This window comes from Phoxinus phoxinus (assembly GCF_949152265.1).
Source record: "Phoxinus phoxinus genome assembly, chromosome: 9".
Taxonomy (NCBI): Eukaryota; Metazoa; Chordata; class Actinopteri; order Cypriniformes; family Leuciscidae; genus Phoxinus; species Phoxinus phoxinus.
In genome coordinates this window covers 14,977,782-15,005,286 of record NC_136884.1, presented here as the reverse complement: position 1 = coordinate 15,005,286, position 27,505 = coordinate 14,977,782, and the positions used below count along the sequence as shown (strand labels likewise).

Below are 27,505 nucleotides of genomic sequence, written 5' to 3'. Positions count from 1 at the left end.
TGTATTAATATGAGGAGAGTTATCTGCATGAAAGACTGTGACTGCAGAACAACATGCGATTTTATCTTTGACAAGATGATTGACAGGCCAGTTTACTGTGACAGGATGCGACAGAGAGCAACAGTTAAAGACGTGATAGTATGTCCCAAAGCTTGTCTACTCTCCTGCTATACACTCAAAAGTGTATACTTTTTCTTCCCAAAAAGAGTGCATACTTGGCTTGGCAGTAGTTTGCATTCACCAGATCCTGTTTTCCTTTGTTCAGTTTTCCCGCTTCTCCTTGGTTGTCATGGTAACTAATATGATTTGCCATCACATTCAGCTGCGTCGTCCTTGATCACCTCGTTTGCCTGTGTATATAAGTTCCAGTGATTTCAGTTAAATTTGGCTGGTCTTGTCTGTGTTATGCTGAAGCTACCCTATGTTTGAGTTACCTGTGTATTGAGTTTAAGCCTTTGGGAATCTTCACCTTTGTGCGTTTATATAGGCTATTGTGACAATAGGAGAAGAAGAATGGTCTAAACTTGCTAAATCATCCAAATTAGACCCTATACTATTACTGATTAAGCTATCGAAAAAGATGCTTCCAGAAGTTGTAGATCCTCTTCTTAATACGAATTATTTAATCATCATTGTCATTAGGATATGTCCCCAAAACTTTCAAGCTGGCTGTAATTAAGCATCTTATTAAAATAATATAGCCACAAGCAGCAATTAACAGGGTTCAAGCGTTGTAAGACCTTTATGCCATCTGTGCTGTTAGGGTTTATGTAGACCTGAAATGTAGGGCTGACACCATCAAATATGCACGAAAAAGAATACGCTATAAAACACAGAAAAGAAAGGCTTAAACAATAATAGCCTACTTGATACACAATACGAATGCTTACACACACACACACACACATACACACACACACAGACGCACACACATTTTGTTGTAGATACAGATATTTGAAATAAATAATGGCTAAAAAAAAATATACTACAAGTCCCCTTTGTATAACACCATTTTCAGGTTTCACATTACTCAAAGTGTGGCACTATTGACAAAACTGAGAGCTCAGTATAAATGAAGTGATAAACTGACAAAATGTTATTGGGTTATAATAGTGATTGTATAATGTCTTAATAGGAATGCAAAATCAAAACCTGTGAAAAGAACTATATTAGTGAATACAATGGCACAATTACGATTATAACAAGTAGATGGCAGCAGAGCACTCATTGGCTCACTTTAATTTTAAATGTGTTTGTTTCCAACAGTAATCTCCACTAAAGCAAGGCAATTTTCCATGTTAACTCTATTAAGCATGCTTACACACACCCACACACACACAAAGACAAATATGTTTTCAATGTTATTGGGCAAATGGCCTATGAGGAGTATGAAAAAGTAGATTTTTTTGAAAATCCAAGATGGCAGAAAAAATGTGCATACCGGAAATGAAATCAAAGATATATGTTTTGATCATCTTGAGCCAAGGATTCCAATGGCATAAGGCTCAGTATTGGTTTAGAGTTCAACCAATAACCAGTAAGACAAGAAGAGGGTATAGACCATAGAACTTGCTACCATAGTTGGCTTTGGGAAATGCAACCCTGGTCTCAACTACAACTCAACTACAAATCAGAAGGAAGGGTGCATTATATTTCAAGCTTCAACATCAACCCTTAGTCTATCTCTAACATCTAATGGAACCCATCAATCATGTTGGTTGAAAGGAATGTTGATACAGAAACGCATACAATACTACTTGATAAGTTACCATCAGAAGCATGTGGCCTTCAAGAGTTTGTATTGTAGGAGAATGCTAGAGGCTCCTGCAGAGGATTTTGTATTCATGGTTCAGCTGCCTGACTTTTAGATGTTGTATCTAGGTGTACTGTGTATGACACCCGAGTCATGGATCATTGAGAGTTTGTAATACTCATTGATTTTAGCTTCAAGAAATGCAATTACAACAATACAAAACATTTAAAAGGTTCCTTGCTGACTGTAATTTGATAAATAGTATTTTAACATGAAGATGAAGATGCCTCGATGTAATGAATGGAAATGTGTGCTTGTTAAGTGTGGCGCTATTTATGTTCTTCCTCTAGCGAGGTAAACCACATCCCTCTAAACAGACTCATGCTGAAGATTCCCACGAAAATAAACCTGTTGAGTGCTGAACACTCACTGCAGAGAGGGGTCATGGTGGGTCTTTTCATATGGGCAAGTTTCTTTCTCTCATACAGTAGCATCTATAAAACAACAACCAAATGCAACTGAATAAATGGAGATGTCAAACCCAGTGAATCCGTAGATAACTGCTTCAAAATATGTGTGGGCTGTGAGATCCTCATCTGGGCTGGACAGGGTGTAATCCGTCACCGTCCTCATCCAACTATTGAGTCGGGAGAGGATTTAAGGCGCCATGGAGACTTGTGGGAAAAGCTCCTACGGCAGCCATTGTTTTTACAGCCCCGTCAGAGGAGTGAGTGCAGCTCTGCTGGTGTGAGCGACATGATGTGGTGGAAGGGATTGAATCGGATTATTTCATGAGGTACAGCAGACTACAAACAGAGTTATAGTCAGAGGAGTGTCGTACATCCTCCAGAGACTTACAGATACTTCTTGCTATCAATAGAATGGCAATTTGGAAGATTTGTTTTAGATGCTAAACCTTCCCGCTAAGAGAGATTGAGCATTGTGTTATGGACAGTAACTTGTTATTTTAATTTCTTTGGCCCATCATGTTATTGTCAATGAGTTGGCAAGAGCGTCGACTGACCTGTTGAGCAGGAAGATGTTGTCACTGCAGGTCAAGGCCTCCAGAAGAACCTTCTTCTCAGAGACGGCTGTAGAGGAATGAAACTTCATCCAGATAAACTCCCACACGTCCTCATCCATCAGAGACACGCCTGTGCAGTACACAATGTCCCGCACATTAGGTGGAATCCTGTGGGACAGAAGATTGGAATTTCTGATTGAAGTCACAAGCTGAATTCATATTTATGTTTGGATATTTTAAAGTAAACATTCACAGCTAGTAAATTATATCATTAGCATTTAAATACATTTAGCATGTACAACTGTATTGATGGAGTCAAAAACTTTAATAGAAAGCAAAGATTGACTTTTGAAGTCCAGGACAATAGTGAAAAAATGTGATGCATTGATTGGAATATATGCACACTCAATGGTGCTTGCTTGTTCATTAAATATTTACTGATGTTTTACATTAGATTCACATGGCAGATCACATTGTGTACACGGCTAATTCTTGTTCTAATTCCTGAGAAATACATTTTCCCGAAGAGAGTTTTTTTTTTTAACCTGTTAGCCTGAAGCGCTACTTTTGAAAAATCCCCAGAAATTGCATACCCAAACTAATACAGACACAGTTCATGAACCCTTTGTACTAAAAGCACAAGTATGGTCTCATTTGAAAGCTGACACCTGGCACTTTATTGGAAATGTAGAATTAATTATTGTCATAATGAAAAAAAAAATTATGAATAGCTTCAAAGTTGTGTAAGTTATTAGAAATTTATTTTTATGAAACATCTTCATGAAAATTAAATTGAAGTTGGCACTGTAGCACTCTAGAATTGCACTCCAGCTAAAGCCACATGTCTGACCATGTTATATTTAAAATGTGAAGGTGATAAGTCTAAAACTCTGTATTTAGTTAAATATTTTTCAAGATCATCTCAAATGACTTTATTTTGAATTGACTCTAAAATGCAAACTTGTGTTTATTGTCATCTATTAGCATCTATTCAGTCTATTGTCTCTATTGTTTTGTGGTGCAAACGAGCCCCATTCAGTGTCAGTCTCTCCTGCACACATTTACACCTTTCCAGCCGGCTTATGGCCATAAATATTATTTTCCTTTGTCTCCATTATAATGGCTAACGACTGGCTATTCACGCTGTTTCACCCCCTAATTTCTTTCATAGTTCTCACTTCACATTTGAAACTGTATCAAATGCCTTTCTTAAATAAAGAAATATTTCAGTAAGCATTCCGATTTAGAAAAAAATCATAAAAAATAACAGCTAGATGGCAGGAGCACCTAGAGAGCTAGCTAGAATGTTAGCTTAGCACACCATCAATACACGACAATTTATGAGATTAAAACCATGTTTGTGCTCCAAACTTACTTTATAGCGCAAGTCGAGTGTTTTAAATAATCTTCTATGAGCTTATTTGGCTTCAGAAAAGAAAATCAGACAGAAAATATATTAGTTTATGGTATTCTGCACGACGATAAAGTCTATATCGATTAGCATTACATTATATGTGAGATTTTGAGGTGTCTTTTTCTTCTTTCCGCTCAGACTGTCTGTTGTTTATCATTTTAAATAAAATATTTAAGATTTCAAATGGACCACTTTGGCTCAAGTGGTCTTCTGCTGTCTGCAATCACTTATAATTCTGTCACAGCAAGAAATGTTCATAATAACACACCAGCTGATCTAATTTGATGATATTTTCTAAAGTTAATCATTTAAGTGGGGGAAATTGGACCTAAATCATCCCAGCAGGACTCCCAAAGTGAGTCACAGTGCAATATATATAGTCTAGAGATATAAAGGTTATAAGTATGACCTCTGATCGGACCCATGATATCATCTGGTTATAAATCTCAGAAAAGAATAACAGTCTACAGTAGAGCAACACAGAGAGAACAGTATCTCTCAGGCTGTGAGACGATGCATGTAATATTCGCAAAGGAAGAAGAAATAACATTAAACCTCTGGAGGAGCTGTGGCGATACAGTGACTAAACTTTTGATTTGCTCAAACAAAGCGCAATAAAGACCTGCTGATTCTGGATGAGCCGTCGGAGCCTCTGGGAGTTTTCAACGTAGCAATACAGAGAACGGCACATCCAGTCAAATATAAAATCATGTCACATCCAATTGGAGCGTATAGACTGAAATTTCACTTGTGAAGGTGATGTCTTATTTATGACTGCCACTGACAGGAAGTTCTAAGCGGATTCAGAAACGCAGTTAAACAATAATATTTGTGACGTTCCGTTAGCTGCCATTATATCTGGAAAATTCATGATACTTTATAAGGTATTTTCAGAATAAAAATGGTAGAGAACACGAGCCATCAATCTAGTTTTTACTTCTGATATTATAACACGAATATACTGGTTTTCTGTGTAATGTGGCTGTTTGGAGGCAACACATTTATAATAAAAGACTGTTATGAGATGTGTATATACCTCTAGAACTTATTTGTCTGTGAGACATTGTATTCTTGAAACAATGTACAAAGTTTGTGTATTTTGAGACTTTATTGTTTCAAATAGAGACTAAAACTATGTGATGCACTATACAGCATATAAATACAACAAAAAAAATAGCTGGTTCAGTTTCCCTCGACAGAAGCGTCTGACTTTAATTCCAACCCTGTTTTCTTTTCTCAGTCTGTGGTATCTAGTTTTTAATCAATAAAGCACATGAGGAGGTTTTGTCAGTTTGTCTTTGGCTTTACAGTGATCTGAAGCCTTTCTTTGCAGCTCATAAACTCTGCTGGGTCATTCCTGTGACATTATCATCACCTAAACCATAAAAAGACATAAAGGTCAACACATTCCTCTTTTATGTGCTGCTTCTCCCTGAATATCAAACTGAACAGATTCTCTTTATTATCCCAGCAGGACTAGAGGTCATTTTTGAAGAAAGGACAATGAAGGACACATCTGGCAGATCCAAACGTCTGCTGTCAGGACACATGGAAACGGCACAATTTGAAAGGCAATTTAGTTGAGGCACATTTAGTAAAATGCTAAATTAGTCAGAATTCTAATAGTATCAAAAGTATGCTTTAACTAATACCATAAAAACAGTCGAGAAGAAAGGCAGCAACTCTAGCAGATGCATTTCAGAAATCATTTCTTTCCATCTGTTGACTTGACAGTCGTACAAGAGAAACTAAAACATTTTAGGTGCCTTTCATGAGCTCTAACTGTCTGTCAGCAAATTAAACTGAGCTGTCCACATGATGATACGTCTATCAGGAGGAATTGTGTTCAGTTCAGACACGATCAGAAACCTCACACCGGACTCTAGACTCCACGGGGTGATAATTACAGAGCCACTGCCAGAGCAATTGAGCCGTTTCAGGGCAAACGAGTGGAAAATCTTTGACTGAGCAGGTCAAACACTGGCTGTGTGTGTATTTCACATGTTGAAAGCAAGAATATAGGCAAATAAAGCTATTAAATGGAGCAACCTGCTGCTATCAGATAAGCTCATGTCATGTTAGAGACCTCAACAAGTCATTAAAAGCACATTAAGTCAAGTTCAATATGTGACACATTATATGTGTAATAAAGCATCTGTGTGTGTATTTAAGTTCTATTTGTCAATTTTAAAGCACCATTTTGAAGCCAGCAGCAAATATCCAATGTATTTGAGGTTGCTAACGTGTGATGAACAGTGTGTGTGGTCTTTCATGTGTTTGCAGGCGTGCGGCCAACTGTTTGGCTCAAGGACAAAAAATGTTTTCCTAAAAACTGGGCAAACACAATATCTTGTGCATGGTAAAAACCATTTCTTCAGACACACAAACACAATCCTGTTTATTCTCCATTATGGTCATTAATGCCTGCCGGAGGACTGGTGTGTTTGACAGTGTGATACCGCATACATGCATGTGAACATTGCTGTGGGCAGCAGGGAAAACAAATCAGACTGTGTGTTTCCATGGACACTTGGAATAGAGCTCCTTCTGTATGAATGTTGGCAGGGCTGATGAGCACGACATATTGATCAGACCTCAAAGTGTCCACACACACCACACTCCTTCCAGCGCCGCGCCTCGATATTATTGCAGAAATGTAATGTGCGTTTGACCAAATCGAAAAAGACAACTGTGGCTGTCACTTTTGAAGTATGGTTTATCAATGATGATTTTTTTTTCATGTACTTTTTCTTAGGTTGAAAAGCAAATGCTAATTTAAGACAACACCATGTTTCATGCAGGACTGTGTTTATGCACCAAATCACACAAAAAAAATGCCAAATAGCATGTTATATATACTTTTTTTTAACAAAAATATTTTGAATGTGCAATTTTACTACACCACTAAATAGACTTTCTGTTTGTAGCAGTCCAATCTGATTTAGTTAAGTAAGTCAGTTGTTAACTGTAAGTATGTTGGGGTTGGGCTGATTCAGTGAATCTGATTCTGAGTTATCTGATTTAATCTATGTTAATACACTAAGTCATTTGAGAAAGATCACAGAAGAGATATCCCAAAACAGGAATTAATTGAAACCTTGAACTTCATTATGGTGTTTAGCTATACATTTGGATTTGTGTCAAGACAGGAGAATCACTGGACTTTAATAATAAAAGCTGTTATAGTACAGTATGTGTTTGTCACTCTGTAAATCTGCTCACCCGTTCTTGTTGCTGGAAATCCAGTCTGAAATGAGAGACACAGCATGGCGGTGACAGTGTTTGCTTCCAAAACTGCAGGCCAGCATGATCACCTCTCTCTGCAACTCTCTGAGGAGGAAAGAGGGAAGGATACCAGCCGGGAAGAACAGCAGCAGGAAGTTAAAGATGGAGGAAGGGGAAAAATGAAAAATTAAATACATGTCTACTGAGGTCATTCCCATCTCTGAGGTGGAATATGTCTGACTTAAAATGTCGGTGTCCTTACTTAGACTACATATACGTTTATAACTGTAATACATAATTCAAGAAAGATGAAATTCACGACTCACTCGGCCTGATAAGCCGCCTGCATGAAGGAGCCGTCGGGGGAAGTGTCTGGCCAGCCCAACTTGTGATACTTCGGTTCCACCTGTCTCAGAACATAGTCCTAATGAACAAAACAAAAAGCAAAGTAAATCATTAAAGCAAAACAATACAACAAAAATCTAATCAAAACACAAGTGATGCAAAACCAAACAGAAGTGCATAACAAAACAAGAGGCAGAAATTGAGTCGGTATGGTTGCCATGTTGAGACCAGGATTAAATTTCCCTTGAAATAACGGTATTTTGTACTCACTCCCGAATACATCCAGACCAATTATGAAAGCTAAGCAGTTAAAAATGGGTCATTCGAAAATGTTTACGATTTTATGAACTATAGCTTTCAGCTTTAAAACATATTAGAATATTTACATATATAACTGTCTGGTCAAATAATTATATTATGTTATATGTTATATTATATTTGACTAACAGAAGCTGCTGAGTCCTCGTTAAAAGAAAACGAGAGAGAATGTTGAGTCAAACTGAATATATTGTGTTGTTTTGTAATGTTTATACAGTTTATACACGGTGTGCGTGTGCGTGTGTGTGTGTGTGTGTGTGTGTGTGTGTGTGTGTGTTGACTCTCCATACGGTTGAGGGAAATGTAACAGCCGGTGATGTCATGGCTAATTTAGCATGACTGCTCTCCTTCATGCCCTCTTACTGAGACGAGTGAATGATCACAATTAGACCCTGCTATACCGCAATTCAATTCTTAACACACACGCACTTACACGGACAAAAGCACATACAGTAAACACTGGGACAGCGGTGGAGGACATTGTTTTCCATGTTGTGGTGAACCGTATAGATGATCAGGTGTGTTTGTCAAGCTGGTACTGCAAACATTGAGTGATGTGTTATAGTTTTGCCAACAGAGAAACCTCAGTTTGACAATTAGTGATGCAGCACGCACACACACACACACACACACACGCACACACACGCACACACAAACACACACACACACACACACACACACACTGGACTGACGGTTGAGACACCTGGTCACATGATTTGAAGGCACTTGACTAATTTGCTCCAGCTGTTTCCTGTCTTGCATTACATGCTAAACATCTGCTCTGTCTCACAGTAAACACAATAAATGAGAGTTACAGAGAGAAGACGCTATTAAATTCATCACACACTGCAGACACTAAAGGGTCGTCCATTACAGAGGAGGGGCAGAAATGACTCATGCGCACTGAGGGATTGTGGGTAGGCGTGTGAACGCTATTCTGAATAACAAAGTGATAAATGAAAATGAAAGCAGGTGGACAAGTAAGACAGCAGTCGGAGAAACAGAGAGACTCTCTCACACTGTCATGATCTGTGTTCAGAATGAAATACTAGCACATTACACACTGCATTTTATTTATAAAAACAGAAAAAATTTATATATAGTGCTTATTCTGTAAAAATTTACATTTCTCATTCTGATCAAATAACGTATCTAGAAGAAGCAGATGAAAATGACAGTTGATATTGTGCAGGTTTCATTCGTCACACGGGAAATGGAAGATTGAGTCAAGTGCACTGCATTGTGGGAAACAGTATTTCACACAGTGCCCTCATTATATACTAGCAGAAGCTCATCTGGGAATAACACACACATGTACACTACTCACAACATGCACACTGTTTACTGCAGAGTATAATTAGTATGGTAGTACGCTATTCTGAATATATAGACATTAAAACACAAGGTGGATATCTCACAGTTTCTAAAACAAGCATTGTGCCTGAAACATTGTGGACTGTTGAGGAATAATGATCAGAGGAAGTCTTAAGTTCGATCTGTCGAGTCATCCGAGACGTGCTGCCAGATATCAGCTGTGTCTTTCTTATTGCGCTAGTCAAGGTTAAAATGCAACAGACACCACACTGATGCGAGATCAGACTCACGCTGAACAGGCTGTGGTCTTCAGTGCGGTCCAGGAGTTTGTCCAGCTGGTAAAGCGCTCGACTAGCAGCGTGCCAGGGCAGAAACTCGCTCTCCTGAGACAAATACGAGATCATCTGCAGGGGGACGTTTTGGGGCAAATACCCCGCTCTAGAGACGAGAAAGAGAGTAGGAGGATAAGACACTGGCAGCACATTTGAAGCATATTTCCCCTTTGGTAGACACGTCGTTAACATTTGATTACAAACAGTTCATTTTGTTCATTATCATTTGTTTAGAATACCTGCCAGGCATCGTGCTCTGCGTGGGGAGTCATAATGTGCTGTAAGAAACTAAAAAAACAGCTTCTCCTGTACGACTACAGTCGTGTTCAATTTGCATAAATCCATAAAACATAAGATCTCTTTTAAAAGATTCAAATCTCTTCTCCTTTTTTCCCTTCGGTCCTTTCAGAAATGCCTACAACCATCCTATGAGAGCGGAAAAACAGAGAGGTGGCCAATATCCTTAGACCAAAAAGAGACTTTTCATGAGTCTTTGAATCTAAAGAACGTTTGCTAGCAAGCACAGTGTCACTATCTATTAAGTTACTGCCTAGAACACACAAGCAACCACATAACAATGTTTGGAACAGGCCAGGATTGTCGCTAGCATCTTTTTTAGGTTCATAATAATGCATACTTTGCGTGTGCTATGTAGTTTTATGTTTATTTGAGTGTTTTGCTGTTAGCTTAGCAACAGCAAAACAGCTAATGCCAAACTCAATTGGAATCAATTGTCAGTGAGTACACTTCACATCATGAGCAGCGCTAATTTGCATGCCACATGAAAAGAGCGTTTGAAATCAGCTGTGTATGAGGGACTATTTCCAACCCAGGGTCATTGGAAAAACGTGCCTAAGCAAAAAGACTTCACGACACTTTCAAAGTGAAATGTCAAGTGAGTGGCGCTAAAATCACATGTAGCTTGATCAAAAACATAAAAAAGTGGAATCTGGCAGCAGTTTTTCAACGCCACATGGTTTGCGCCTGATTATATATGATGCAGGTTCAAAATGTATACGTTTACACACCATGCTCTATGGTAAAATCATTTTGAGGTCCTAACATAGTATTGTGCAAATACTATCGAAATATTGCAAATCTGTCACCGTAATAATTTGTCTGAAAAGTGTTACTGCCAATAGCCTACTTTCTACAGTGATTTGAATAGGTACTATGTTGAAGTTTTGCAAAACGGTGAAGAATGGTAGGATCAAAAAATGGTAGAATCATTTTTTTTCCAATGAGCTTGGGTCGCCTTTTTCAGTTTCTCATTATTTTATGCAGAGCATAAGCGCTCCGAATCAGAGGTCAGGCGAAAAAGGAAGTGATCAGACTTGTAAACGGACTCATTAAATTCCAGAGGACAGATTCACCCAACACACTTTTAATTGGGACATTAATCACAGTTACTCACAGACACCCACTGTTATCCGAAGAGGTTTTTAACTTTTCCAGACAAACTGATTTGCAATAACATTAGCAATTGAGGACGTGAAGAATTAGAAACAATTTCAACATCTCCATGAAAAAAAAAGCAGTAAATGCAATGATAGTATCAAGCAAATGTGAATTTATTAGTGTCTAATTAAGATCAGGAACTATGTTTGTATTCCTCTGAACGGCTTGAAACAGGTGAAACTCAAAAAATTTGAATATGATGCAAAAGTTCATTTATTTCAGTAATTCAACTTAAAAGGTGAAACTAATATATTATATAGACTCATTACATGCAAAGATAGATAATTCAAGCCTTTATTTGTTATTATTTTGATGATAATTACTTACAGCTTATGAAAACCCCAAATTTAAAATTAGAATATTGTGAAAAGGTTTTCATAGCTGTAAGCCATATTTATCAAAATTATGACAAATAAAAGGCTTGAAATATCTCACTTAGTCTATATAATATATTAGTTTCACCTTTTAAGTTGAATTACTGATCAACGATATTCTAATTTTTCGAGTTTCACCTGTATAAGGACGGAGAGTTTTTATCTGCCTTTAATATTTGAAGTTTAGTGATTATCAGTCCTTAAAGTTTCAATATGAAGTCAAACTTTCATAAGTAAAAAAGTATTAAAACATTTTTGCTTAATTTATTTAGAAATGACCAAAATATGCTATATTTGACTGACGCTAACATTTCTGTTAGTCTTACAGATTTATTGGAGTCAGGTGCAATTGACTCTTTACTCTGTTGAATTATTTAAAGTTAATGCAACTGGCTTAAGGATTGCAGTGGCTTTTACACCTCGGGCATGCATTAATTTGCAATAATTCAACAGTCTGGAGTCAATAATGCTATTTATCTCCAAACATTTTCTAAATGCTGTGTCTAAAGCATGAGTAAATGACTTCTGTACCGCATTGGTTGTGTATATTGCTTAGAAACCAGACCTGGAACTACTTCACATCTGTGCAGTTATAGAAAATGAATCAAAACCACCGTGTCAACCAAACAGAATAAAGCATTAAACTGTGGTCTAATGAGCAATAACTGTATTAAAATAAACGATTAATCAGTCTATAATGATGCCAAGGCACTCGAAACACTCATCGGCTTTCTGTTATTCTTTCACACTGATTACATGGAAACATTCAATTTATATTGTCAGGATTGATGTGCACACAAGACATGAAGGATGCAGTCAAGAGCTTAATAACATTGCACGGCATGTGCATTAATTATGTTTTGTTTCTCATTAAGCTTATGCGCTTAGAGACATGACTGTAGCACATAAATTATTGCAAAGTGTGCACCGGTCAAGTCACATTAAAGGTGAAGTGAATGATGGCCAGTGGACGGCACAAATCACATCTTGTTTGGTCACATTGACATCTAGAGAGTTAAATAGACAAAATGAACATACAGTCTGTGATGACTAGTTGATCATTATAAATATACAAACTATTTTTTATGTTATATTCTCATATTTTAATGTTCATTCAAAGTAGTAAGACTAAAGTTGAAGTGTTTCTTTATATATTTTTCTTAAAATGGTAATTCTTTAGAGGGAAAATAACTAGGAATATAAAAATATTTTATTTTGGCTATCATTTATATTTAGAGACGCTTCCATTAGTACCGAATGCAAAACAGCAGCGACTGGAGGCCATTCAGTTTCTCCGTTTCATAAAACTTTCCTTTCTTCCTTGTATTTTTGAATTATTCAGCTTTCTGATCGAAGGTCGGAGGGAAAATGTTCATTAAATATGAACACAACATTACCATAAAAGTGTCATGAGGCATTGAAGTTTCCCTGCTGTTAGTGAGCACAGTAATAAAAAAGCTGATCACTCTCATGCTTCAGGAATGTGCCGATACACACACACACACACACACAGCCTCAGAGAAACGTGTTACATTGCATGAAGGCCATTTATCATTGATAATAGCACAGAAGAACAGCAAGGTAAAAATAAGAGTGCTCCTCTTTAAAATGGCCTGCCATCCTTCATTTTCAACGAGAGCTGGTGATGTCTGGCAACATGATCGCCAGCGACCGTTGGAGAATAGAAAGGAACTCTAAAATTCCAAAAAGTTTTTTTAATTAACGAGAATATAAAGAGTAACATAACAGTCTCTTAAATAAGTCATTGACTTTTAAATTGGCCTGTAATTGTAGCTCATTTAGATGAAGCTTGAGCAGAGCATTTCAAGCAGGCGTATTAAGAAGCTCCATCACAAAATGTAAAAAAAAAATATTATTTAAAGGAAATGAATATGGAAAAGTAACCAAAATATTCTCCTGGCACTGTTGTTTAATTCTTTCTGGCGGTTGTGTGAGATGTGTTGTATGGCAGAATTGTCGGCAGGTGTTGTGATGTTTCACGAGCGTTGCAAACAAAACAACCTTCTGTCTTTACGGCAACAACCTGCCGATGCTAATGTCGGGTTAGGAACAGATCAGCGCTTTTATTGACGTTCAAAACACTGTGTGTCAAGACAAGTAGCTGGTGATCACAATAAAACAACAACTGTTAATTGCTCAAAAATGACTTTTTGCATTCTGCCACTATTTTCATGATTCTTAAGCACATCCTATTATAGTGACAGGCATTTCCTGTTTGTGCTTTTATTTTGTAGTCTTTCAGTTTGTAGTTGTGCCTTGTTTAGTTCCTGTTCTTGTTTTCCCTTTTCTGCTCACCTTGTTCTGAATCCGAATACTTCCCTATAAATATATGCGGAAAAATAGTATGCCAAAAGAGTATAGTACGTCTGAATTCAATCTGAATATAATATTATATTATGTTATTATAGGCTGAAATATGACTGAAATATGAAATAAGACTGTTCAATCAAAAACCTCTGTTGCTCCAGAGAATATTTAAACAACTCTGTGCTTCAAAGATACTTTAATGGAAGATGCAAAAGCTATGCAATTAACCCAATTATTATATTCATCCATTAATAATGCATATTAAATATGATCTTCAGCCTCCAACTAGTCTTAGCTTTCTTCTTCTCAATTGATCCAGTAATTCATAATCACAATAAAGTCTTTGTGAGTCAGTATTGATCTGAGTGAATGACTCCCATGAGCACCAGGGGCATTTAATTAGGTAACATCCCTCGAGGCATTCAGTTTCCTCAGTCATATGAGCACTCTTTATCATCCCAGTAATTTACAGAGAAATGAGACATTTTACACACTGTGATTTACGATGACGCTGTTTTTAATATGCAGGTTGGCATTTTCTCTTCTCGAGAACGTAAGAGCCAATAACCACCTCCACAGATCTGAGCCTGAGGATGAATAAGACATGCTGTTAACATCCGCACGTTTTTATTAAGAGTAGATGCAAACTAAAGCAGAGACAAAAATAACATGCACAAACCTGACTGAAATCAGGAACAAAAGGATTTGCCTTCAGTCCTGTTAACTTTCAATTATCAAGCTCTTCGGTAAACAAGGCCGAGCCGAATAAACAGGATAAATGAACATGACGGACTACAACACAGGAGGAACAGGTTTCCTTTCTCAGCTCAATGTGACGCAATAAACACAAGTTTCCCTGTGGGTTTGTCGTCAGTTGACTGAACTGTCCTGGTTAGGAAACATCTTTGGTCAAAAGCACAATCCTCCACATGCCCGTTAAAGCCGCGTCTATCTCAACATGATCCGCACGGCGCCGGCACACGAGCCTGTCTTTCAGTTTGAAGAACAGCGTTGCTAATGCTAGCAGAGAATCTGGCAGCTTCCTCATTTAGTTTGGTGGAAGAATAAAAATGAATGTCCAAAGTGAATGAAACTCACAATCTGAACAAAGCAGCACCTAAATTCAGTGTCTAAGAAAGTCCACCAGAGAAACTCCAACAGTGATTTGGCTTGAGAAATGAAGCATCAAGAGAAGCTGCCAGTGACTGAATATTTCCTTCATTAAGCAGAATGAGCGAGTCTTTGTATCAAACAGAGAGGACCTTAGGGAGAGCAGTCGTTGCTGAAGGGACTAATGGCAGCTTGGCAGCCTGTGGCACAATAAACTCTTCTTTCTATCTACCTCTACCGTTCTGTCTTTCCTCCTCTCACATTAATGGACACATGTGAGTTTCCAGCTAATGATGAAGCTCTGAAGGATCGACACGATGAGACCGCAGTGGAAAGGAAGGGAAACAGAGGTTTTCCCTCGCTTTCTTATTATCCGCTATCGCAGTGACGGCTCAGTGGTCTCACCGCAGGTCTCGTCTTGATGAGCTAAAGGCTTTTTCTTCACTAACGCCTTCGGGCTAAAGGAGAAAAGAAGATCAAGAGTACAGTACAGAACGAGAGCATCTGTCAGTAATGAAGGTCCAGCTGTAGTTCACCGGATCCGACTCTTCTTTCTATTGTGATGGACGGCTTTATCAAGATCCTTTCAGGCTGACCAGAAGAAAATGGGCGTTAACTTTGAAATGTAGGTCTTTCCAAAGGCTTGTTGCCAAATGTCTGTCTTTTTCTAAAAGACAAAGAAGATAAGTATTTGCAAATGTCATATTTAATAACAATATGCTTCATTTTTGAATGACAGCAAGTGGATGAATCGTTATTTTCAGAACATCAATTACCCTCAAAGAGCTTTTTCATAATAACAGGAACATTTTCATAAATGTCGGCCTAATCAGTTTCTGATTGAGTAGGTTGAACTGCAAAACGTAATGCATGCCCTAAAGATGAATATTTTAGAGATTTTGAATTCTATGCATTTCTACAGCAGGTGAATATGACAAGATTTGATAATGTAAAATGTGATTCTTCTGGCATCAGCAGATCATATAGAATATGTCTGGTGATGCTATTTTAATCAGCTTGGAGAATGTTATGGGTGCGAAACTACAGTTTTGTACACTACAGACCTGTTAATCATGATGTAACCTTTTGAAACTTTCATCCATTGCAAGCACCTTTCTGTTGATTGACGTGTGAAAAATCCTGCAGTATTATCAGGGGAAATCAGTTTTCAGAAATTCATGATTCATCAGAGTGTCATTTAGAAATGAAGCCTATTATTTTGATAAGAAAATTATTTAAATGCAGGTCTAGTTTGGTGAAAATGGATACAATAACATGTTTTAAACAATAATTATTGTGTTTACATGGAATAAACGAAATAAATTGGTGCATTTGAAAATCTTGTTGATGTTTTTGTGCTGAAAGCCTGACTTGGACTCAATAGGCCTTTATACTCCAAGAGTTTTTCCTTACCACTGTCACTTTATGCTCTCTCACTGGTAGGTGAACGACCTCCTGAAATAATGTGACAGTTACTGTGAGAATAAAAAGCAGGACACAATAAGCCTGAATAGTCCAGGGGTTTCTGCAGGAGTGTGAAGGCTGTTAGATGGATCGTCTCGGACTCTCTGGATGATTCTGCATGTAACAAACTGAACCCACCTCGCCAGGTTGAAGACGTCATCGATCAGACCGGCCCTGTTGCCCACCGAGATGATCTGCCGCGAGAGAACAACACAGACATTTACAATACAGCAGGAAGTGATGAGGAGAATGAGGAAACAGAAGGGGGGAAGAAACACGTTGGAAAAAGAAACACTTTGGATAAAACGGGAGGAGTCAGAAAGACTGACAGTTGTGGAAGAAAGAACCTTTGGGTTGCTCATCAGCTGTTGAATGAGAAGTCTCCAGTTGTGGAGGTCGTAGTTCACTCGGAAGTATCCCGTTTGATTGATGTTGCCCAGCAACCACGTCTCGCCGCCCATGTGACCCACTCTGTGCCTCTCTATAAATACAGCAGGAAAAAAAAGAACATGAAACAAATGTTTAATGACACTTCTGACAGTCACGGTAGCTCAACTCACATGCTTATAAACAGAAACAGGCGGCGCTAAATGATGCCAGATGTGAATATATATTGAGATAACAGGAGGTTCATAACAAACAAAACGTATATAAAGCAATTAAACGGACTGCATTTCTAATGAAATATAAACCAGACACTATAGTTCACATGGACTGATATATTCTACCTGACAGTGAACTTGCAAAGCTTTTTATGCATATCAAATTGTGAGCACATTTTATAATCTTTGAAATGAACTCAGACCTGCACAGAAATATACATGAAGAGACGATGCATTCAGCATTTTGTGTGTACAACATCTGTAATCTATTGTGTTTGCCACGTTCTCGTCCTGTAATATTCCAGCCAGACCTTGTGCTTTTTCATGGCTAACAAATGCACTGGTTAAGTGCTTTCGTGCGCTCACGGACTCAATGGCTTTGCAGTGTATCGTGATCCAGGAAGCATCCAACCGTCAGCGGCCAGATTTCAAGAGTCATGCGGTGAGTTAATGCATATAAATGGGGTCTATATGTTACAGTGAGTGTTTCTTTCAAGAGTCATTGTCTCCGGCTCGATGTCATCTGCATTGTAGCCCTGCTGAGGGCTGTTTTTCAGGGAAGGTGAGCAGAAAATGGAGGCTGTTAAATGGTCTCATAATCAGGGGAAATTTCAGCTCTGAGCCTCACGGATCGCTCGCAGAGAAAATTCAATTCCGGCTCTTGGAATTTGACTCGCTGTGGCTCCGTCCAAAGAAAATCCGCCTCGTTCTCCCAAAGGAGAGGAATGTAATGGAATAGGATTGAATGTAATGATGGTGGACGTGTGGGTGCTGCAACAGTGTGGGAATCACAGAAGAATAGCATTCAAGAAGATATTTACATAAATGCAGAGCTGAATTAGTCACATTTAATGAGGAAATCCAATTTAAGAAAAACTTTTTTATTTGGTATCTGTCACTGGCTGATAGGGATTTCATGGGTCAAGGACATGAGACAAAACATTTTTTTATCAGGTCTAAAAATGTCAGGGTGATATTAAACTGTCCTGACATCATCACAACGAAGGAAAATCCTCATTAGAATAATGTGACTGTCTGTGTCCATATTAGGGTTGCCACCTTCAGTGTGGCAAAATAAGGGACACCCATTCACCCCCCCCCCCCCCCCAAAAAAAATGCTCAACTTTGACAACGTCATTTTTATTGTTATTATTGTGATTTCATAATATGTAGATATGAATCCAACTAAAAGCTATTGAAAATATGTATTTTAGTCAAATAGCAAATGGTGTAGCTCTGCAGCCATCTACTAAAGTGATAATTTCTTTACTTTTAAAACAGCATTTTCCAAAAAGATGGGCAAAAATCTTACACTAAACCATGTCAAATTATCCATATCCATGAACGTTAGAAATGTGGGTTTTTTATAAAGTGAATTTAACTTTTTTTTTTTACTGTTTTTGTTTAAAAAATATTTATTTATATAGCCTAAAGTAAAAAAAATATAATAAATCCTCCTAAAACTATAAATCCAAAAAAAAAAAAACTATTATGTTTCAAAATGACATTTTGTTGAAACAACACAAGTGTGACTTTTTCCCCCCACACTAACATAAAAAACAGATATTATTCAAATTTATTTAATTTTTTTGTAGATGTAGAAAGTGTTGTCAACCGTGCAAAGTCTCACATCATTTGGACAAATATAATGTTTTATTTATTTCAGCAAACGTCATTTGGGGTCGAAAAGACCCGAACAGCGCACGAGGGGTTAACAAACGTGCAGGTTTACAGCGCATGTTCACGAGACTCAGTCGCTATAGAAACAAAGACGCTAAAATGCAATCACGCAATGAGCTTCTCTACTAAGAAATTGATTTCTTTATATTTGCTATTAGTATTATCCTGCAAAATCCTTATGTTTTTATTCAACTATATGTGGGCCTAATGTAAAATACGGGACAAATCGCGTCCCTTATTGATTTGATACGGGACGCATCATCTTACTTGTAAATACGGGACGATTCCGTATTTTAAGGGACGGGTGGCAACCCTAGTCCATATGCTAATAAAAGCACTTGGTATAATTGTACCGGTTTTATTGGAGAGCCACATGATGGTCTCTGTTGATATGTGACTGGAGTTTCCCACTGCGAACGTCAGCGGTATCTGCCACTGGAAGCTGAAATGAGACAAAGAGAGAAATAACAGATGAAAAGCTTCTGTTGGATCTCAGGAGTTTAAATGTCACTGCCGCAGATACAAACTGTATGACGCGCATAATCTGACACATATGGACGCCCACGATTTAATGGGATTGTGGGATACATTCGTGCAATATCCTCTCTGTCTCAACACTAGCAGGCAGAGTGACACAACCAGGAGTATCAGATGATTGTGAAGCTCAAAGAAAACCCAGCAGAGTCAAAGCTCAAAGAAATCAGCTTTCATTCTTTCCCAGAGTGCTTTGCTTTCTCTCTCTATCTCTCTCTCTGTCACACACACACAGCTGTGTATCACCCGTCACCCGATCGCTGTCATGTTCTGTGTCGCCACCTCATTTTGATGTCGATTCATCTGTGACTCTATAGCTTTCATGTGCTATTGTGTGTGTATGAACATCTCTAGGTATGAGAGCCTCTCCAGTCAAACTCTGTCTGACAGCTGTCACACTGGATGGCCGCCCCTCTTTCAGCCTGTCAAAATGTCTGACACACACGTGGACGAGTTCTGCCGTCTGCCAGCGTAAATTACCCCAGACAACAAGAGCGCAGCTGAGCTGACCCAAAGCCATAAATACTGTAACATAATGAGATCTAATGTAAGGCTGAATCATTTGAACACGCTCCAAACTAATATTTGAACTTTTTTTTTTACAATTTCCCTCCTTTCTCAGCATTTTTATAGGTTCACTGCATGTGCACTGGGAAATCCGGATTATCACGGACAACATGTTCTATAGGTTTAATATTCTATTGCTATTTAATGTGTTTTCAAATGTTGCATAATTACCGGTATGTAGCAAAGGAGAATGAGGAAAACTTACCAAATAATTAGAGACAAATGTCTTGTTAATGATTTTAGGTTTAGGTTCAAAGTAATTGAATCAACAGATTGTTAATAACTGAAGAATATGGTATTCAATATGGTAACGTCCCATCTGTATAGGCTAAAGGCACAATAATGGATGATAATTAATAGTTGGCTGACTTTTTCATTCGTTGACAAGACATGGTCAATATGATTTTATATACTTTTTTAATATGGTGCAATCTTTGTTAAAGTGATGTATTGAACAATTATAAACGTAGAGTCATAATCCCAGCCTGTGTTTCCCTGGACCGTTATGTTATTTCCTTTTCTGCATCATGTTTTGTAGTCCTTTGTAGGTTTTCTTGTTGATTAGTTATTTAATTTTTCGCAGGTGTGTATCGTTTGCCAATTATCCCTTGTATATTTAAACCCCAGTGTTTCTTGTGTTCCTTGTCTGACATGGATGTATGTTTGGTGCACTCATTCTGTTCCCTGGTTCTCTGTTCTCCATGTTGGATTTGTTTTTATGTTTATTCTTTTATTAAACTCACTACATTTGGATCCAGCTCTCATTTGTTTTTGAGTTCACCCTATATTACAGAAGACTTGACCACAAATTGACCCAGCAGTGAGGATTATGCGTCTCCGTGAAGGAAAGAATTGAGGACTATGTAAAGGACTTTGAGCTGGCTCATTTGGGCAAAATGGAAGATTTTTTATTACAATTACTTTAGGTAGTATTTGTATCAATACAGGGGTTATTTTATCCCAGGGGGGAAAAGCTACTTTTCAAAATCTTAAATGTGTTAATCCAAAATTGTTCTATATAGACATGATAAGCCGTCTTTTATCTTGAAGCAACATGCTAAAAACTCTGACAAACACATAGCAACACCCTGGCAACCGTGACAGTGAACTTTACACAGGCACGCACCACATATTCCTCATAAATGTCAACATGTCGTCATCTAATATGAGAAGAGCCGTCTGGATTATTTCATGATGTCAGTCTTGGCTGTGGGGAAAGGGTTGGATCATTAAGGATTTGTGTTAGTTGGAAAACTGACAGGAACGGACAAAAATCCTTTTCAGGCTGCTGGTGACTCACCTCCATTCATTCAAGAAAGATGATTTTTAATGTGTCTTAATTATGTATGAACAAGCCTCAAAACAAGGGTTTTGTGAAAAGACAGACCGAAATCTCTATTATAAAACAATATGGGAACTCTTAAAGCCTTTATGTATAATGCATTATAAATTAATTCAAAAAGTATGTTGTAATGCAGTATTTCTTTACATGAATAACTGTAACCAAAATTAAAATGCATTATAATATTTTTAGATTCCTTATTTCACCTGAAATTGGTTGTTTGTCTTGTGTTTTAACGCATTATACTTTCTAAAGGCGTAACAATTATTACTATGCATTATAACTGGTTACAATTAAGGTGCATTACAAGGCATAATCAATGCATTAAAGATACTTTTATAATGCATTATTAAAAAAGGTTTAAAGTGTTACCAACCAGATTTTTACAGGCAGCAGAAACAGCTGTAAACAGCAGACACTGGAGATGCTGGGATGAAAGTTTATATTGCAGAGGATTTAACTATAACACAGTTGAGAAGACATTATGCATAAGATGAGGATATATGAATCCTGCTGGGAAACAGTATTTAAACACATTATAAGGAGACTATAGAGAGAGATTCTGCGGTAGATGAGCACTGATAACAATACTTATGAATTCCAGAGATAATAGAAGCATCTGTGTGTGTGTGTTCAAATGAAATCACACAGATACATTTACATAAAACTGTGTGCATCAGTGGGATTGAACAAGAGAAGAAAGCAAAAGAAAATTAAAGTTCTCCACAGGCTGGTAATTTGGTGGCTCATGTTTGTTCATTTATGGAAGCGTCTGTTATCATCATCGTTATTTACATCCCTCAGGAACTTTGTGTTATGGCCCAGAGCTTTAGCTAAAGCACAAATGAAGAGTTCAGTCTCTGCAGCAGACGGGTAAAGTGTGTGTGAGATGAGACATGTGGGCATCATGTTTATGGAACAAAGCCGTGTTTTTTATCTGCAGTTGTAGATAATATTCACTTGGTCTTAACAGACAATATATAAATGAAAGCAACATGAGAGGCAGTGCATTACAGTGATTTTACCATGGACAGGAAGAGTTGTTATGCACACATGTGAAACAGAGACCCTTATAAGATGGCAAAAAAAGAATTTAAAAAGGGGCTCAATTTTAAGTGTACATATCCACAAATAAAAAAATACTAATAAAAAAATGATGTAATATTTAGGACTTTTTTACATTTTCTGAAGAAAATATGTTATGTTAAACATTTACTGCCACAATGATATGGTGCTATATGGTTGTTCCAAGGTTTTTGTTTTAGTTAAACATTAAAAAAAAAAAATCTAGAGATTAAAAATTCAGGCAAATTATAATTAGCAATATATGACAGAGAAATGTTTGAGTCTTCAACACTATATCACCACTGTAAAAGAGTAACAGCTGTGGTCTGGATGTGTCTACATTTAAAATTCACTGTGATTAACCAATATTCTCTCTCTGCTCATGGGTCTTGAGGTCTCAGTCTCACTGTCTCTGTCTCTCTGTGCGGGTGTGATAATATCTCAGGCTCTCTTCAGGGACTGCTGGCTTCTCTCTCCATAATGAGTCACTGGGGGCTTTTTGAGGCTCAACATGTGTGATACTGTAAATTCTAAAAACACTTTTATCCAACACCAGCCGCACTGAAGAGAAGAAAAAATACAACTGTCTTTATTTGAAACCTTCCATGGATGTCCACACAGGCTAGAGTTTTTGTTGAGCTTGAGCTGTTGTGTTCATTTATGTTTTGTAGACTTGTGTTTGACTTTCAATCAATCACCCAGCAGCGGTTTGAAACCATTGGGACCGTGAGGATTTGGACAGAAGAAGTTGAGATATGACATTGTTAATATGCATTGGCGGACTAGATCTGCTACTCTGCTGCTGCTGTTGGTTATTGATGCGTCTGCTGCAGAACAAGAACAGGACTTGCTTTTGCCAATCCATATTACACGGCTGCTGCTGCTGCTGTACAATAAAAATACATGAATTACCAGTAGCAGGTCTATACAGGTGGAGCTGGGGAAGATGGAGAGTTTCTGAAAGCATGCTGGAAACTGCTAGGCCTATAGCAGATGCTAACCAAGTATTTCAATGTTGAGCAGCGAGCTCATTGGGTAACAATCAGGTGTGTCCTATAGAGAACGATGTAGTTGAAAGCAGATTAAGTGCAATGTTTAAGTGCAGTGTTTAAAAAAAATTATAATAATAATCTTAAGTCTCTATTAACTATCTAAACATTCCAGTGATGTCATTGAATTAATGCAGTAATGCAAATTTTCCCCTCAAGGATCACTGAAGTATCTAACTTGAGCAATACGTTTTCACAAAATAAGTTTTACAAAGTTACACACCAACCTTACGTGGACCTACACATACCTCCACACTATAAGACTCTCTAAGGCTCAGATCCACCTCGGGACTGTAAATAATTCACACGAGTAACTGCACGTATCCAACACTGTCAATCCTGCAATGGGAAAATGAATTTGTCCCTTCAAGCGAAAATAAGTTATTTATATTCTCTATGACATCACCTCAGCACAAAATCTGTGCTGTGAAAAATCCAAACAGAAGTCAGGTAAGATACAAGTGTAAAGGTGTTAATGAAGCAATGTTTCAGCTCCAGACTTTTTACACTTGTGAAAATAACAACAGGATCTGCAAACTATCTTGGACGTGCCAAACGGTCCTTTGATGATAAGGTGTGTTGAAGGACAGCGTCACCATTTCAGGTATAAACTTCACTTCTATCTAATATTCAAACTTTTTGGCAACTTTAGAATGACTTACTCAATCTATACTAACTTAATACTGAGGTTTTATAATTGAGAAGAAAACTGTGGCCTTTAAGCTAACTGCTATTATGCTAACAAGCTGATGCAAACAATCAGATTAGCTGTGACAATTTCAAATAAATATTTAGCATTAAATACAAATTACAAGATCTTTACAAAAACCTTACTTTGTAAAAAAAAGCGAAAATGTTTATAATGCTATTCCACTGTAAATGCATTACTATAAACACGTCATTCTTTTTACAAACTGAAGGACAAGTCAAAATTAATTACTGGTTAATAAATAACAGACCAAATATGATGTAAATACAGCTGCTGTTGTATTTAACCCAAAAATGTTCCTTTAATGCACGTTTGAAAGAAGATGTGGATTAGCATATCAAGTGTGTGGCTCTTTGCTAGCTGGATTATGAAGCTGCTTCAAGAGAATATCAAAGTGTAGCATAAAAGCCAGCATGTGTTTCAAGTACAACGGTGTGGAAGAAATATATTTTTTCTGTTGAGTTTGGACATCTCCAGACAGACTCTGGACTGTCTATGAACTTTAATGAGATGGCAGTGGACATGAAACATACAGAAGGAGTGGGAAATATATTCAAACTGACCTTCTCTGTTTTCCTTTTGTTGCTGCCAATGTTTCTGTCAGCACATTTTGCTAGGCTGGCTTATAAAGCCTCAAGTGAGGTGTTACACTGCATTTACAAAGGTGGCAAATCCCCCTGCATTCTGGCAGGTTGTCTGGTACTCCGCTGAAAACCCGCCTGAGGGGCAAAACAGGAAAGAGACGCCCCCTACTCGCTACACAGCTTTGCTATTGATTCCTGGAGCAGCTCTGCTTCTGAACGCCTCCGCAGAAGACCGCAGCGCTCAGAAAACACCTTCATGTAGGAGGAGACGTTCAAAGGAAGGTGGCTTTGTCTGCTCTGAACAAATGAACCCAGGAAAGAGGCGGACAAACAAATTTCTACCTGTATGTTTCATATTTATGACATTAGATGGCTTGTTATGGAGAGCTAGCCTAGCCGTGCAGAATGAAGATAAATCTAATGCTTTTATGATGCCAGAAATTATGCTTTTATCTCACAAGAGTTATTATTATCTCCTATTTCTAACTAATAGATTCAACTTTTAACCACCTTTAGTCAAAAAGCAACCACAATAATATATCAAATAGATTACAAGCTAAGAAATGTTTTATCATGTCCTGAAATTGCAGGTGTTTGACATTGATATTGTTCTCAACTTGAGAAACGTTATTATCACTATCTAAATGGCAATACTGCTTAACAACCCTCACCACACACACTCAAACTGACAGTTCAGCAATAAAATTCAATTCTTGAGTCAATTCTTGTGCTGCTAACAGTGTCTGATCCAAAACAAAAGGATGATTTCTAAAACGGATCAGTGGCGGTATTGAATTAATCATCTCAATTTTAATGAAGAATTAAACTAATTTATCTGCCAGTGACAGATTCAGTTTTCTGTGACAACGCAGACGGATGCTAAACAGCATGTGGCGGTGACGGGTTAGCATACATCGCTAATAATAAATGCTTAGTTAATAGCAGCTAGATATTGTGTGCATGAACATGATGTGAGATCTAATTCATACAAACAGTGTTGTGTTACTCTTTCTTGTCATGCTGAAGAAAAAATACTCTCTCAAATAGTTAACAAGTCTTAGTTGATTATAGCCAGTTAAAACTTTCAAACCATTGTAGGCTGGTTTAAGCTGTTTCTTTCAGTAGGAGTGATAAAAGGCAGACAAGATGTGCTAAGCAGTAAACTGTTCACATCCCTTTGATAAATGAGTAAATCCTCTGGGTTTTCATGCTCTTGTGGGACGCTAGACTAGTCTTTATCTGTCTAGCTCTGCTTATAATCTCCATATGGTCTATTCTTCTGTATTTCTTCCAAAATATCATAAAGTTTAATCTCATTTTGAATCAAAATGGTTTCTTCTCTTCTTATGGGATCTTTTTCTCTCTGAGTTTGATCTGATCACAGGAAACTATCAGAGCATCACTGTGTGGGATTTTTACATTATTCAGCATTGCAGTGTTCAGCAAACATACAGGCCTCTGCGTATTATGGAGGATTTTCTGCACTGATTTATGAGCTCATGGAGAATCAGAGGTTAGTTGACTGATGGTGTTTCATTTTCATGTAACATCTTGTTGCATTCGACATATAGCACATTCAACATATAGCACATTTGAGATATAGCACACTACCTTTTGTTGAACAGCTCAGGATTCTGGATCTTGGCGTCTGTGTCATAGACAAAGTGCTCTTGGGAGATCGTGACACTGTTGTCAAGACTGTCGTTCTTGCTGATGGTGACGACAGGGTAGCCCATCTGCAGGGTCCAGCGGTCCATGACCTGCGTGATGTTGATGTCCTTTCCCTCCCGCTGCATGGCCTGTGACACAAAATATCATACATCAAACACATACACAGATCACCGTGTGGGGCATCTAACGGCTCAGAGTAGAATACATTGTGTCTGACAGTATCAGTTGAGTGGAAGTGAGTTGTGTTGGTGGGCTTTAGGGTTTAGGGACCTAATGATTAATTCAGATTTGATGGATTTAATAGGTTCTTATGCACATGTTTGGACTGATTAAGTTTTTCTTTGTCTTGCAAAACTAAAACCCATCCAGGACTTTTAATTAAAAACTCTTAGTGAATAGAAAGGTGATTAAAATTCACTGTTCTTTTACGCCGCACACAGAGGAACATTACAAGGAGATTTCCAGTTCTCTAACCTCTCTATAGAAGAGATATGCTTGTAAAGGTGCAGAATTAGATTTATAAGTCTGATTTCTTCAGAGGAAGCTTATCCTCCTATTTTATATATTGTAAAGTAAAACATAAAATTGGATCTCATGGCTCATTAATGAGGAAAGCTCGTAATGTGACTATGTTTTGTCCATGGGGGAAATATACTGGTTGTTCTTTGGAAAAAAATGCTGCTATAAATGTCTCGGCATAGTGGACAACTGGCAGGTTTCTGTATGAATTGGCAGTCATCGGTCCGAGCCCCGCTTGGAGCAGGCCAAGTGGAACCAGTTGCATTGGTGCCGTGACCCGGCTGGGACCGAGGTTTAGAGGGGTGAGTCTAACGGAGGCCAGCTAGTAAGAGCTGTGTAGGTAAACTTCACTCCCCTGCTCTCAAGAGTAACTAACCTTGTTGAATTTCTTGGATCAGTGCAAGTAGAACCATTCACATTTGTAGCGTGACCCGGATACAAATGAGGTTCAGGGGGGGGTGAGTGTAACGGATAATAAGAGCTATGCAAGTAAACCTCACTCCCTTGAACTAGCGACTGATGTTAAGTCTGTGGGCTTTAGCATTGTTAGGCATGTTAACATGCCCACCTCCTGTACTGGCAATTGCTGATTTGAGCCCCACTCTGAGCGGGCCGAGCGGAACCGGATGCACTCAAGTTAAACTTTACTGGAATCAACCAAGTGGAGTGTTCCGTGTGTTCTATATGAATAGTACTTGTGTATCACTTCCAATGTAAAGTCAGT

General features: G+C 37.9%; 1 protein-coding gene across 1 annotated transcript in view; it reads right to left on the bottom strand.

The window, feature by feature from the left end:
- The window catches only part of LOC307004100 (thyrotropin-releasing hormone-degrading ectoenzyme-like), a 131,471-nt gene that overhangs the window by 8,006 nt on the left and 95,960 nt on the right, over nucleotides 1-27,505 (bottom strand). The window contains exons 9-16 of the mRNA XM_079623048.1: nucleotides 26,203-26,390; nucleotides 19,095-19,183; nucleotides 16,807-16,940; nucleotides 16,598-16,653; nucleotides 9,684-9,831; nucleotides 7,743-7,840; nucleotides 7,414-7,521; nucleotides 2,778-2,945 (exon numbers count right to left, since the gene is read on the bottom strand). Coding sequence (XP_079479174.1) covers nucleotides 2,778-2,945; nucleotides 7,414-7,521; nucleotides 7,743-7,840; nucleotides 9,684-9,831; nucleotides 16,598-16,653; nucleotides 16,807-16,940; nucleotides 19,095-19,183; nucleotides 26,203-26,390 — 989 coding nt within the window. The remainder of the gene's footprint in view (nucleotides 1-2,777; nucleotides 2,946-7,413; nucleotides 7,522-7,742; nucleotides 7,841-9,683; nucleotides 9,832-16,597; nucleotides 16,654-16,806; nucleotides 16,941-19,094; nucleotides 19,184-26,202; nucleotides 26,391-27,505) is intronic.